This window comes from Symphalangus syndactylus, chromosome 6 (assembly GCF_028878055.3).
Source record: "Symphalangus syndactylus isolate Jambi chromosome 6, NHGRI_mSymSyn1-v2.1_pri, whole genome shotgun sequence".
NCBI classification, from domain to species: domain Eukaryota; kingdom Metazoa; phylum Chordata; class Mammalia; order Primates; family Hylobatidae; genus Symphalangus; species Symphalangus syndactylus.
Genome location: NC_072428.2, coordinates 73,371,904 through 73,386,866, shown reverse-complemented (window position 1 = coordinate 73,386,866; position 14,963 = coordinate 73,371,904). Strand labels below are relative to the sequence as shown.

The 14,963-nt window shown below is 37.6% G+C and overlaps 1 protein-coding gene across 1 annotated transcript; it reads right to left on the bottom strand.

The window, feature by feature from the left end:
- Nucleotides 1–4,518: 4,518 nt before the first annotated feature.
- LOC129483970 (tripartite motif-containing protein 49D-like) lies at nucleotides 4,519–13,416 on the bottom strand. Its single transcript, XM_055281379.2, has 7 exons — nucleotides 13,310–13,416; nucleotides 10,288–10,702; nucleotides 9,907–10,002; nucleotides 7,954–8,184; nucleotides 7,202–7,224; nucleotides 6,230–6,327; nucleotides 4,519–5,061 (listed from the first exon to the last, which is right to left on the bottom strand). The coding sequence occupies exons 2-7, from the start codon at nucleotides 10,696–10,698 to the stop codon at nucleotides 4,562–4,564; spliced, it is 1,359 nt and encodes a 452-aa protein (XP_055137354.1). The 5' UTR covers nucleotides 10,699–10,702; nucleotides 13,310–13,416; the 3' UTR covers nucleotides 4,519–4,561.
- Between the last annotated feature and the right edge of the window lie 1,547 nt (nucleotides 13,417–14,963).

Here is a 14,963-nt window from a genome sequence, read left to right as displayed (position 1 = left end):
ACAATATCACGGGGGGGGATGTACACCCCGGCACTATTGGGAGTAATATCATTCTCTCTTATTCTGGATAGTAGGAGCAATATCACAGGTGGGGTGTACACCCTCTGTGATGTTGGGAGTAATATCATCCTCTCCCAACGTGGATATTAGGAACAATCTCACAAGGGGGGCTGTACAGGTCTTTGATATTGGTAGTAATATCATCCCCTCCCCCTTGCATATAAGAAACAGTATGACAGGCGGGGTGGACACCCCCCGCGATATGGGGAGTAATTCACCCTCCTCTTCCTCCCTGGATATCATGACCCACGGTGGGCACACAGCGTGTTTACCATATTGTGAGTAATATCATCCCCCCCCAGAAATTATGAATAATATCACAGATGGGTGTACACCATCTGCAATGTAGGGAGTGATAACATCCTCTCCACCCCTGAATATTAGGAACAATATCAAAGAAGTGTTTATACCACCTGCGATATTGGGAGTAATACCATCCTCTCCCACGTTGAAATTCAAAACAGTATCACTGGGGGCGTGTCCACCCCATGTAATACTGAAAGTCATATCATCCTCTTCTCTCCTGGATCGTGGGAACAGTATCACTGGGGTGGTGTACACTTTCTGCGATATTGGGAGTAACATCCACTCCACCTTGGAATATTAAGGACAACATCACGGGGGGGCTGTACACATCCTGCGCTATTAACAATAATGTTATCCTCTCCTGCCCTGCATATTAGGCAAAATATCACAGAGTGGGTGTATACCTCCTGCGACATGGGGAGTAATATCATCTTCTCTTCTTCCGGAAGTAGGAACAATATCACATGGGTTTGTACACTTTCTGTGATATTGGGAGTAATATCAGCTTCTCCGCCTTTGAATATTAAAAACAGCATCACAGAATGGATGTACACCCCCTGCGAAATTGGGAGTAATATCAGCCTCTACCCTCCATGGATATTAGGAATAATATCCCAGGGTGGGTGTTCAGCTGCTGCTGTATGGGGAGTCATATCATCCTCTCCCTTCCTGGATATTATTAGTAACAACATCACAGGGTGGGTGTGCACAGCCTGCGATATTGGGAGTAATATCACCCTCTCCCCCTCCGGATATTAGGAACGATATCACAGAAGGGGCGTACACTCCCTGCGATACTGGAAGTAATATCATTCTCTTCTTCCGTGAATATTAGGAGCAATATCACCGGGTGGATGTACACCCACTGCTATATTGGGAGTAACGTCATACTCCACCCCCTGGATATTTGGATCAATATCACCGGGTGGGTGTACACCTACTGCGATATTGAAAGTAATACCATGCTCTCTCCCTCCCTGGACGTTAGGAACAATATCATAGGTGGGTGTACACCCACTGCGGTATTAGGAGTAATATGATTGTTAATTATTACTTATTTATTATTAACATTAATATTAATTACCAATATCAATATTGAGAAGTAATTGCTAATAAAAAGTTTTCATATTATTATTAATATTAATTATTGGTACCCAATATTATTGTTTTCTAATTAATAAGATCACTATCAATGGTTAATATCAGTCATTATTAATAATTAATATTAATAATTCTATTGTTATCATTAATATAACTATTTAATAATTATTATCATTATTATCGGTATTGATTTTAAATCACTCACTTAACGAAAACTCAGGCTACATACAACTACGCAAAGGGCCTAATATTGTAAGCCCTTAGGGACTGCTTCAACCATTCGCTGACACAATAACACTTTTCAGCAAAGAACCCCTATGGCCCTCAACATCTACTATTGCCCTTTATGTTATTGCTCCAACCCTGTCCCTTTCTATCGCTCTCCTATTGTGAACCCCCCTCCCTATAGCAGATCGTCTAATTAATTTTAATATAGGCCTCCTATTTTTACTAACCATATCAAGCCTAGCCGTCTATTCCATTCTATGATCAGGATGAGCAATTAAATTCAAATTATGCACTAACTGGCGCATTACAAGTTGTAGCCCAAACAATTTCATAAGAAGTAACCCTAGTGGTTATCTTGCTATCAATTCTACTGATAAGTGGCTCGTTTAACTTATATGCACTCATCACAATGCAAGAAATCCTCTGACTGCTCCTATCATCATGGCCCCTAGATATGATATGACTTGTCTTCACACTAGCAGAAACTAATCGAGCCCCTATATTATATATATGTAATTTCTTATATTATATATAAAATATATTATATAAAATATAAATATATAAATATTATTTATATTTTATAATATAATATTTATATTTAATAATTATATTTATATTCTATTTATAATATAAAATATATAATATAACATGTAAATAAAAATGTATTTTATATATAATATATATTTTATATAAAATATAAATGTATATTTACCTATAATATATAGTACGTAATATATATAATATATAATTATATATAATTTTTATACCCTCTGTAGAGGGAATTATCTTTGTTTCTATATCCGTCCGTAATAAAATACTATGTCTGTGTCCATAATAAAAATACTAGTGAAAAATAGGAACTATAGTCACGTAAGAGATAAAAGAAAGTCTGTTAGTATCAATATATCGATGCATATAAATGGTGTTTGTTTTTACAGGGTTTAGTAAAATGCATTCTAGTTTTCTAAACAATTTCCACATTACAGTATGTGTATTTTTCTCTCTTTCATGATTGGAAAGGGTGCAACAATACGCATCCTTATACAATCATCCTTGATTACATCTAAGGGACTTTCTCCAGTAATAAAATTACAGGGTTAATATATTCATATAGGTATTACAAGGTAACCAAACAACATTCCGAATTCTTTCATCAGCAAAGCCCAATGTAATCCTAATCCAGGTAGCCACTCTAATTGATGCAATTAACTCAGATACATAAATATTTACATATATATGTATATCTCTGCATGTGTGGACGCACTTAAATGGTTTTAAATACCATCGACTTTTCCTCTCAAACAGTATTTGTGTTGAGAATGAGGTATATTCACTAGTTCATCAAAAATATTTTTAAAATTCTTAGATGATTATGTTTGTTACAGTGACCTGCTGGATTAGAATTAGATCGGATTTAAAACAATGAAAGAATCTGGGAGAGGGGGCAGAGTGTTGGTTGTTAATTAGCATATGGATCGAAGGAGATTACTGATGTGTTTAGAAGCCACAACATTGAGAGAATAAGTCCAGAACTAACAATCCAACTGTAGATCTCTTTACTGTGGTATTTTCTGCCATCTCTGCTCCATAAGACACACCTTAACCACTTTGTGGTGGTATCTGCAGTATTCCATTTTAGTCTAAATAGCATTTTCTCTCAAATACATTCTGTTTCTCTCTCCTTCATCTTCCCTCCCTTCTTCCTTCCAGTTGTATTTTCTCCCTAGAGAACACTAGTAGAATGTTCTCCCAAATTTCAGATTTCAGATACGCATCTGTAAAATAATCTTATGGAGACACATTTTAGTTGCTACTGAATACTTGGTTGTTTGCATAAGTTCACAGCATTACTACTGTCCTCCAAAAAATGGTTTCCCACTTCCACAGCAAATCTCATCATTGACTCTGCCATCCAAGTTTATTCTATGCCAATCTGGAAGAATCTGGAAAAATACTTAAAATACATTTTAAGTATTCATCATGCACATGCATTGTATTTTATTTCATATATGTTCGGGTGAATATCTTTCTCCACTAATGGTTTGCGTTTCAATTCTTGTATCATGTTTTTTGAAACACAGAAGTCATCATTAATATAAACCATCTAATTTTTTTATTTGTTAATTTTTGTCCTGGTTAAGAAAGGCTTATGAGAATACTGTATCATGTTCCCCTTACCTTCAGGACTTGAATCTATTTGGAAATGACTGTGTGTGTTTTGAAGTAGGAGTCAATATTTAGTTACTTTTTAAAAAAAAATTCAATGAATCCAGCATTGTCCTGATCACCTTGTGTATTTCAATGTAGAAGAGCGCACTAATAATGCAGGATTATTTATATATGTGGTGAGAATTCCAAAATGAAGCCCAGCATGGCAGGTCAAATGATATTAACTCAAGGGATAGATTAGTACAATGAAACATGATGGATAAGTGCGATATAGTTAGATAAAGAGAAAGAAAAACATTTCGCAGTTATCATTGAGACTTCACTCCAAGTTTTTGCATGAAGCGAAAGATCCCGACTGCCTTCCACTGATTTTAACTTCATTCGGACATGTCTGTCATCTATTATTTCACTCAGTGGCAGTCAGAAGTGAAGAAAAGAGAAAACAGAGAATATATTTTGTGCCAAGATCATGAATAATGATTTTTCAGAAATTTATTAATAAAGAACCAACACATATACTTTTAGTGTTTTTACCGCATTTAATAGTAACACAATAAATGAGTGTTAATAACATTAGGATGCAATTCAGGACATAGAACAGAACCTATTTTTCCTGTTTGATAAGGCACAAGGAAGAGGGCTTTCTGGGATAAAGGGGTTCCCACAGCAGGTGAACACATTTCTGATTTGTCTCTGGTCAGAGGTGAATACAGCAAAAGACAGGCCTGAGAGGAGGTGAGAAGGAGCAATTAGGGATGGTGTATATAGGGGAGCTTTGATTAACATCAACAAAGCTCACAGTTCTAGCTTCACAATCCAGGAATAATCCTACATGGCTGGTAGGTCTTGGGACATATTGCAGTGTAATTGGGGAGGTGGTAAAGAGACTGCACTGAATGTCGTTCTTAACACACCCAAGACTAAAGAGTCCCTCCTCTCCATATATATTGCCATTCTGATTCTTCCCTTGCCAATACTTATTACAGACACCAAAAGCCCAATTCCAAGAGTCCCCCACATGGACCTCCCAGTAATATTTGCCGGAGGTGAAAGTCTGAGCACCCCATGCAAGAAAACTTGTAGGTGTTGCAGTGATATGGGGTGCATTTTGACGGTCACATCCAATACAAATGCTTCTGAAATCTCCACATCGAAAGATATGACTGTTGGCTTCATTATGATGCAGAGTAATATCCACTGCAAAATAAATAAATAAATAAATAAATAAATAAATAAATAAATACAAAGAAAGAAAGAAAGAAAGAAAGAAAGAAAGAAAGAAAGAAAGAAAGAAAGAAAGAAAGAAAGAAAACATGCATAGACATGTGTAAATAAGCAAAAATTGTTCTATCAAGAAATTAATTTACCAGGAAAACGTGAAGTCACAAGGACACTTTTGCTTGTAACTTCTAATAAAGTATAGAGGTGATTAATATTATCTACAAGACAAACAAAACGCTAACCACAGATATTAAAAGCGTTTTGGAAACTTACACACTGAGGGCCAAATGTAAGATCAACTTCTTTCAATCCAATTTTCAAAGCAAAATTTGCACATTATATGCCCTAAATGCTATGCTGTTATCAAAATCATTATTTAGAAATGTTTCTTATTCTTAAAAACTAGTGCTATCATTTTGGAAAGAATGTGATGATTTTCAGTTACTCAAGAGCTGCTCTAGATAACTGGATAAAAATCCGTAAGTACATGTCATAAGTGATAATTTAAAGCAGATTTCTGCAAAATCTTGTACCAGTCTCTCTGTGGCCCTCCATGCTAGCTTGGGGCTGAAGCTAGATTTTAGACTTAACATGTAGCTTTTGATATTGCAATTAAACTGAACTTCTTTTTGTTTGTAATTTTACTTGTATTCACAAAATGATTTCTTCTTTTTATTTTTACCCATTAACTAATTTTCTTGGAAATACATAAAATATATCCATTTAAAAGATTTAAAAACCCCAAGAATCTCCAGTAAACTATATTCCCCAAAAGAACAGTTCTTAGCTGTTCAAATGAATACACTAAAGAAATGTAAAATTTTGTATTTAACATTAAATAACTCACCTTCATTCTGAGCATTGTTCCATTTGCTCCTTTTTTAAATTTGCTACACTGTTCCTTTTTCCCGTTACATTACTCAGTACATATGAGGCCATAATGTATTTGTTTTTCACTATCTTTCAAACTTAATGCTATAAATCTGACTATACAGACACAGATACAAAAGGGTTGCATGATTATATTGTTCACTTATGTCTATAAAGAAGTAAAATATTTGATAAAGGGTGAAATATTACCTATGTGATCCTAACAATAATAATATTTAGATAGTGGGAGTGCTGCCTGTGGGTGGAGACTTACCTCGGAATTGGTTGAGCCTGTCCCTCAGTCCAGTGATGGGCCCCGCCCTGAGCTCTGGATTCAGAGGCTGGGGCATGTGCAGCAGCACGCACTCACTCCTGCAAGGAAAAACCTGCGGTTACAACATCTACAGCCATAAAATAAATAAAAGTCACTATTTGCATTTAAAAGACATTTCATGAGAATCCTTTGAACCCACAAATTTGATAATTCAAAAATTACTTCCTTTTTGAAATTAATTCCTATTTACAGCTTCCAAATTTTAAAGCAAAGTGGGAGAGTCTGAGTCAGAATTCAGTCTGATCTTTCTTCTTTTTTGCCCCAAATGTGTAAGGTTCCTTAGCCTTATGGCCTTGAGAATATTCAGAGACGAAATTCTGAGTTCCACTTCTTGGTAGACTCCCCTGACATCTTTGTCTGAAATAGCGGGGTTCTGGGGAGACTGCTGCATCTGCTGCTTCCTTTTCAAGATAAAGAATGTGAAACTTGTTCTAGGCAGCTAGACCTGCCTTTTAGAAACAAGCTTTCCTAGAGGCTTATACAGTTCTAACACTCCACAGTTTTTTCAATCTATTTTTCAGAACTGTTAACTGATATGTATATAGGTATGAACAACAAATCATCAACTTTTTCGCTGCTAAAATACTTCCCCCACTTCTCTCCTGCTTCCTCTGGTGACTTTCTCACCATCCACAAAACAAAACTTCATCTTTCACCTATGCAGGCTTTTAAGCAATAAAACAAAATCACGAATAAACATGTTTTTTTTAAAATTTTATTTCACTATTTATGTATGCATTTATTTACTTAGTGGTCTTGTCTTTTCTGGTGTGGGAACGAAAGTAGACGCGAAAAAAGAATAAAGTAGTATCAATCAATATCTTAATCATTTATGCCATGACTTTGGTAGAGCCTGCTTTGATATTCGTGGAAACTGAAAGAACATACTCTAAAATCCAGGTACACACTCACCTGTATAATATGTCTCCAAAAGCCTGTAAAAAAAAAAAAAAAAAAAAAAAAAAAAAAGGAAAGATTGAGTGCAGTTCAAAAGATGCATCTTTCACTAAGTTCAGTGTGAAATTTGGAGTCAGTTCCTCAAGATATTATTTCCCTACCATCTTCTCTTCTGCAAAGCGTTTTCTATTTCTTCTGTAATGGAAAACCCAGTCAGTCGTACTGTCGCTAATTAATGTCCTGGGAAGGTCTGAGCCTTGAAGACATTCTCTAAAGAAGCGAAGGGAGAAGAGGCCCAGAGAGTCTGTGCTCCACGGTAACCTCGAATAACCTACTCAGTCATCTTTCCCAGAACCTATTACCCAAATGAGTGGATCTCAAAATAATATTAATGTGAGCCTAGATTCCCAAAACTTCTGATCTTGCCGTGTCCTCAAATTAACCTAAATGTAAATGAATCACTCACTATTTTATACATGTGTGACAACCCAAAATGTGTTAGTGACTTAGTTGGGGGACAGTTATTGGGGCTGTTACCTTGACCATTCCACAAAGTTTTGTGGCTGGTGGATAGAGTAGGAGGGACCTTTGGCATGGTAGAATCCCTTGGCGGGGCTATACTCTCCCAATAAAGTAGCATTAGTTATGCGAATGTGTTTTTGGAAACACATCATGGAAATAAAGGTAGGGAGATGGATTTCAGCCACAAGGAAAATACTTATACATGTGAATAGTCAAAAACCTGAAACCACAGTGTGAGTTTTTACCTGAAGTAGCTCCACATCTGGTTTATGGCACATTTTCATCAGCTCCTCATACGTTCCTCTTAAAATCTCCCTCCTATGAGCCATTTTGGCTTTGCTTAAATGCAGTTGATGAAAAATATCTCTCCCCTTCTTTTTCAGCATCTCCAAATTCTGTTTTTCTTCCTCATGATGAAGTGCAGGCATCTTCTGATACTCAGCTCTAATAGCTTCTAGCCTTACATTCACATAATCCTGCAGTGATAATGGGTTAGTCAAAAGAGAAATGTATTTATCCATCTCCTATTAAATCTCACTGATTCGCTTTGTCTCTCGAACACCCAATAGTTTAAACCTCAGTCTTGCCCGTTCTTAGAATCCACAAATTTTTTTCCTTTCCTTTCTTTCTGCATAAAGATCAACATAGATGTATCTGACCAATTACATTAAATTTATTCAAGATAATGGGTGTTCTAAGACAGCTGGAAATAAAAAAAACACAATTTGACTTTCTCTATTCCAACCCATATTTATGGAAAAGTAAGAACAGTTCATGCTTAAGAGTTGGAGTATAGAGCTATAGTTACTAGAAAGGAAATAATTATTTCTATTTCTGAGATATGCAACAAGTTGCTTAAACTCATTATATGTGAAATGACCTTAGACTACCATGTCCAGCTAAATGCATTTTGCCCAGCAAAACCTATCCTAATAAGGCTGCATTTATGATTTGGCCGTCTTTGCCTCCCTGAGTTCATTTCCTTCCATTCTTTTTCTAAGTCATCCCAATCTGAAACATAGACTTCTTTGTGGTTCCCCGGGCCTCCAAATATACACAAACTCAAAATTACTGCATATGCTGTTCTCTCCAACTAGAATTTTACACACACACACACACACACACACACATATACGTATATACACACTCATGGTCCGCATATATATCCATACACACTTTCGTGCTCCCCTTCCTCTTCAAAACTTTGTTCAAGTTGAATTTTTCAGTGAGTCTTTTTTCTGACCACCCTATTTAAAACTCAGACACTAATCTCCAGTTTCTGGCCTCTGTTGTCCTTTTCTACTTCCCTGCTTGATTACCCTCCAACAAAGAATCTACCACACTGGAACACATCATGTATTGCACATACTGGCATGTTGACCATTTTTGCCTCTGTCATTTGGATTGTACGATTTGTGAGGACAAAGATGCTTTCTTTCTTCTCTACTAGCAGATTTTCTAATTTAATATTCAACATAGACTAGGTTCTTATGAAATACTTTTCAACACACTAATATTAGCTATCATACCCTCCGAGTATACATCCACAAAGAGAAAATCATTTTTAATATTTCTCTGCCTGAAGTCCTCAGAGTTCTCCTTATATTTAGATACTAGTTCCCATATTTCGGGCATGTTTGCATGTCTCCCTCAAGACACAAATCTGTATTTCTCACCACTTTTCTCATCATATGTTGTGGATTATTCAATATTGACTAGTTTAGATTCTTAATTTCATGGTTGCCCTAGATTTCCCCTGTCACTCTTTCTGCCCCAAATTTTCCATGCAATTCCAAATACTACTTGTCCACCAGCATTCAGATTAATGCTGACCCAGGCTCAGAAGGTTCACTTGAGCTTTCCATGCCTGTCAAATAACTCTTATGCCCAGCATATCCAACCAGCACATATAGAACGCTGTGAGATGGCCCAGTTTCTTGTATCTGTTGGTGTATAGCTACAGGTTTGTATGAAAACAAACCAGCATGCTTTGTGTAACATCAATGGTTTTGTTAGAAATCCCATCTAACAGTCATACTATTCTACATAAGAAATGAGGCCAGTTTTTCTCAATGTATTCTTTTTTTTTTTTAATGGACTCCCAGAAACATTATGGTTTGATATCAAGTTCCTATTTTAAGAGTCACCCATTTGCCCTCTGTAAGTTCCTGGAGAAGGTAGCGTAGTACAGGACTAACCTTCCAGTGGCTGATTCTGGTGGTTTCCACGTTCAGGTTTCTCTGATTTTCACGAGCTTTTCCCCATAAAGACTGCATTTTCTTTAAAAGCTTCTCCTGCAAAAGAGCCACAGATTGAAGCACCAGTGAAGACAGTAAAGTAACATGCAGACCGTTTCATAGGGAGGGGGCCCAGAATGAGGGACAAGTAAGTCCCTAGGAAATGGCATTTCTTCTATTTCCCTTCGTCTTCATCAAATCTCAGAGGTTTGAAGCTAAGAAAGCCCAAAAGAGAGTTGCTTAAAGGGACTCAGGGTTGGCTTTACCCAATCTCCAAGAAAATAGGCCCACAGGAATTTCATGTGTCCTTAATAGAAATAGATCTTCAGAGGCATCACTTACCCGGTGTTCCTCAGCAGCCCACTCAACGGGACAGTGTCTGTGATCCCGGTGCTCCTGAGAGCTGGAGCATAGCGAACAGAGCAGGCTCTTGTCCACTTCACAGAACATCTTCTTTGTCTCCCTGTGAGTGCCACACATTTGCTCCTCAGAGCTCAGGAATAGCCAGAGACTGGCTTTCCTGGCAAGGGAAGCCATCTTCTTCAAATGAATGTTAGTTTTGAGGTTTCTCTGCTGTGTTGACTTTATGCATTCAAAGCACTGAGTCAGAATTGGGATGTCTTCACAGTTGAGGTAGAAACAGGGCCTGCAAAAGCTGTGCCCACAGTCCATGGTGACCGGGTCTATGAAGTAGTTCATGCAGATGGGGCAGGTGACTTCCCTCTGGAAGACCTGCAAGATTCCAGAATTCATGTTTCTGAGGAAGAAAGAGCAACATGTCATTTTGGGGTCTGGGTTGATGAAAAGCTTCCGAACACGTGGAGATAAGTGATAGCTCTAGTTTCTTCTCTTGCCAGTGTTCATTAAAGCACAGCAAACTATTTCTTCTGTAACAAAAATACAAATCTCACACAGAGAGAGTCTCCCGGCTTTATAGTAGATATTGCTGACTAGATGACTCACAACCGCTTCTACTCCTAGTTCCTGTCTGTAACATAATACTAATCTCTTCAATTTCCCATTTTCTGAATGTGGATCTGGAAATTGGGTTTGATTCTAAGTGGCCTAGAATAAATTGTAGTTTTTCCTATTCTTCTTTCACATAACTGCTGAATGAGTATGAAAGAGTGGGAAAAACTGCCTTGGCCAAAGAAATACGAGAAGATGGCCAGAGGGTCCTGTGATATGTTTTTAGAGAGAGACACAACAGTGGGGCAGCAAACCACCATGGCACATGTTTACCTGTATAACAAGCTTGCACGTCCTGCACATTTATCTCAGGACTTAAAATAATATAAAATTAAAGTAAAATAAAAAACCAAAACCAAAAGAAAATAGAAAAACCAGTCAACCAACCAAATCAACAAATAAAAAACAGCAATTAAACCAATTTAGGTTGAATAGAAGAGAAAAAGTAATTAAAGGTATTGGGCCTTTTTATTTTCTCGTGGATTAAATTAACTTCTCCTAGGGATACCCAAACTCTGAACTAACATATAGTAGGATTTTTGTGAATCTTAAAGAGGTGTAATTATATTTCTATGGTGTGATGGTGAATTTTAGGTATCAGTCTGACTGGATTAACCAACACCTAGGGAACTGGTGCAGCATTGTTTCTGGGTGAGTCTGTGAAGGTGTTTCCAGAGGAGAGAGACATGTGAGTTGGTGAGCTGAGTGGGACCATCATCCCTCAATGTGAGTGGGCACCATTCAATCAGCTGGTAGCTCAGATAAAAGGAAAAGGCCAGAGAAAAGGCAATTTCCTCTTTCTTTCTCCTGAAGCTGGTTCTGAGGCCTTCAGCCTTGAGCTCAGTCAAGATAACGGCATCCTCAGGACATCAGCTTAAAGACAGCCTATATTTGGAACTGCTCAGACTCCATAATCAAGCAAACGAATTATCCTGATGAATTCCCTCTCGTGTAGAATCATGTGTAGCTTGAGGACAGATACATGTTCTGAGAAATGTGTAAGGAGGTTTTATTTATTTACTTTTTGAGATGGAGACTCACTCTGTCACCCAGGCTGGAGTGCAGTGGTGCAATCTCGGCTCACTGCAACCTCCGCCTCCTGGGTCAAGCGAGTCTCCTGCCTTAGCCTCCTGAGTACCTGGTATTACAGGAACATGCCACTACACCCGGCAAATTTTTTCTTTTCTTTTTTTTTTTTTTTTTTTTTTTTTCCAGTAGAGATGAGGTTTTGCCCCGTTGGCCAGGCTGGACTTGAACTCCTGGCCTCAAGTGATCTGCATGCCACAGCTTCCAAAAGTGCTGAGACTACAGGCATGAGCCACTGCACCTAGCCAGGCGGTTTTATTGTTTTGACATGATAGAATATACTTATACAAACCTAGGTGGTATAGCCTGCTACACACCTATGATATACAGTACAGCCTACTGCTCCCAGACTACAAAACTGTACAGCATGTTCTGTACTGTATACTGTAGGCAATTGTAACACAGTGGTAATTATTTAGTATGTAAACATATTTAAATACAGAAAAGGTACAGTAAACATACTGGTATTATAATCTTATGTGAGCGCCATGTGTGGTTTGTGGTTGGCTGAAATGGCTCATGAATGTATCTCTACATGTATACATATACATCCTATGATTCTGCCTGTCTGGAGAGCCCTGACTAATACATAAACTATGGTCTCTGGCAATTTTAAGTCCTTTTCTTTACTCTCCTTTCTTTGATAACGCTGCTGAATTTTAGTGAAAGAAATGAAAAATCTTAGAATTGTGAATATTCTCCAGAGGTCATCTAAGTCATTTTAAGGAGTTTTTCATCGTTTAATAAGATTAAGACTCAAGCGAGATGGCAACCACCATCACGTATCAAATTATATCTTCTATATTTATTTGGTCAAAAAATTGTGTTTTGATTTCCAAACTAGGATGTTTTGGGGAGCTTTCTCATTTTTTTCAGTTTCACTATTTTGCGACTCTCATCATTACCTTACTAATTTAAAGTTATGTCTAAATGCTGAATGAATGAATTAACATTCATTAACGTCTTCTCAATTCAATTAGATAATATTAATACACTCATTACACATATATTTACACACACCTATGTGTACATACATGTATAAATATCAACTCCATATATTCATTATGCATACATATCGGTTGCAGCAAACACCAGATATTTCAAATTTTTCAAAACTATATTGAAGAATGATAGAAAACGCAAAATAACAACAATTAGTATCCTCATAATTCATAAAATCTATAGTAAGAATATGAATTACAAACGGTGTCATTGTGTAGATTTAAGATAATGAGATATTTTTAACACTCTAATTTATTATTTTGTAAAGGAAAGAAGATATAATTTTATCAATATAGGTTTCACTCACCGCTGGGTTCTTTGAATGGTTCCCACGATGATTCTTCCGGAAATAATTCTGTTAAGTACTCCTCAAGGTCAGGAGCTCATTCACCGCAGTACTGAATTTCAGAGGTCACCAAAATACAGCTCCCTCTAAGCGCGCTCCTTCTCCTTTGGAGAAAACTGAGCTCATCTCTTCTATGTCCTTTTATAAGAATCTGTGAAGACCACACCCACCTCTTTAAGTGGGTGGAGTATTGAGAAAGGTTGAGAATAAGATGATTAGGTTTATGCAGTATGTAGATCACACCTTTGCACCGCTGATTAAATTATCATCACTCCTTAAAAAACCATGACTGAAATGAATCATATGTAACGTAAATCCTATCAGATTAGACACACACTGGAAATATTGGTTTTCCAAAGTTGTTAACCATTCATCTGCTTCAAATAGAATATTTTCAAATTGCAAATTTTATTAGGAACCAATTTTTACACCACTTTCCGGGAGTCAATCAATTGACTCAAGCAAGAAAATTGCATCAAGGAAGAAAATAACCAAGAATCTCAGTCACAGGAGAGCTTCTGTGTATAGATGTCTGTTTGTGGCAGGGGGTCAGGGTATTCATGCTGCAGAAGACAAGCTGGAATCGCCCTCCACCCACATTTCGACCCAGCCAAGGGCTCTGGTTCCTTTCCTAAACCTGCCTCTAGTCTTCCCCACCTTTCTCTGTTCCTATCCCCTCTCTAATTGCTGGATGAGGCTGTGCTGCTGCACCTGACTGTCTAGCTCCTGAGCATTACATCCCCGTACTCCAGGCCTTTATTCATCACCAAAACAGCATGGTACTCGTAAAAAAATAGGCACATAGACCAGTGGAATAGAATAGAGAACCCAGAAATAAACCCAAATATTTATAACCAACTGATCTTCGACAAAGCAAACAAAAACATAAAGTGTAGAGAGGACACCCTATTCAACAAATGGTGGTGGGATAATTGGCAGGCCTCATGTAGGAGAATGAAACTGGACTTTGTGGCATAGACAAACTTTCTTATTATTATTCAATGAAACACTCACGTAGGACCTACTGGGAAGGTGTTTTGCAGATGTAACCAAAGGCCCTTCTCTTGTAACTAGCAAGTGTACCCAGGTAAGCCTGACTTCATCAGTGAAACTCCCTTAAAGAAAGACATAGGCATTCCTTGAACAACATTTAAAATAGCAAATGGGACTCTAATCTTCCAATTGCCCCCTACTGACTTTGGACCAAAGCTTTGAATCATGACTATTGGGATCCAGCCAGCTGAGGATTTTTCTTCCTAACTGACTTTAACAGGGATCTCATACTTGCTCAGGCAGCCCATCAACTGTGGAAATCAGTTCCTTGCACTTAATTCATATGTGGATCTCCCTAATTATACATATATATTATGGGTTCTGCTTTGATTTTTGAACCTTGACAGACTTTTTGAACCTTGACAGACATAGGGCTGATGGATTTGTCTTCACTGTTCTGACACTCTTGAATATAACTCTTGTGCGGGCTATTGGCAAAGAATTCCTCTGTCAGAAAATATTTGAGTAGCGGGGTGCGGTGGCTCAGGCTTGTAATCCCAGCACTTTGGGAGGCCGAGGCGGGTGGATCACGAGGTCAAGAGATCGAGACCACGGTTAAACC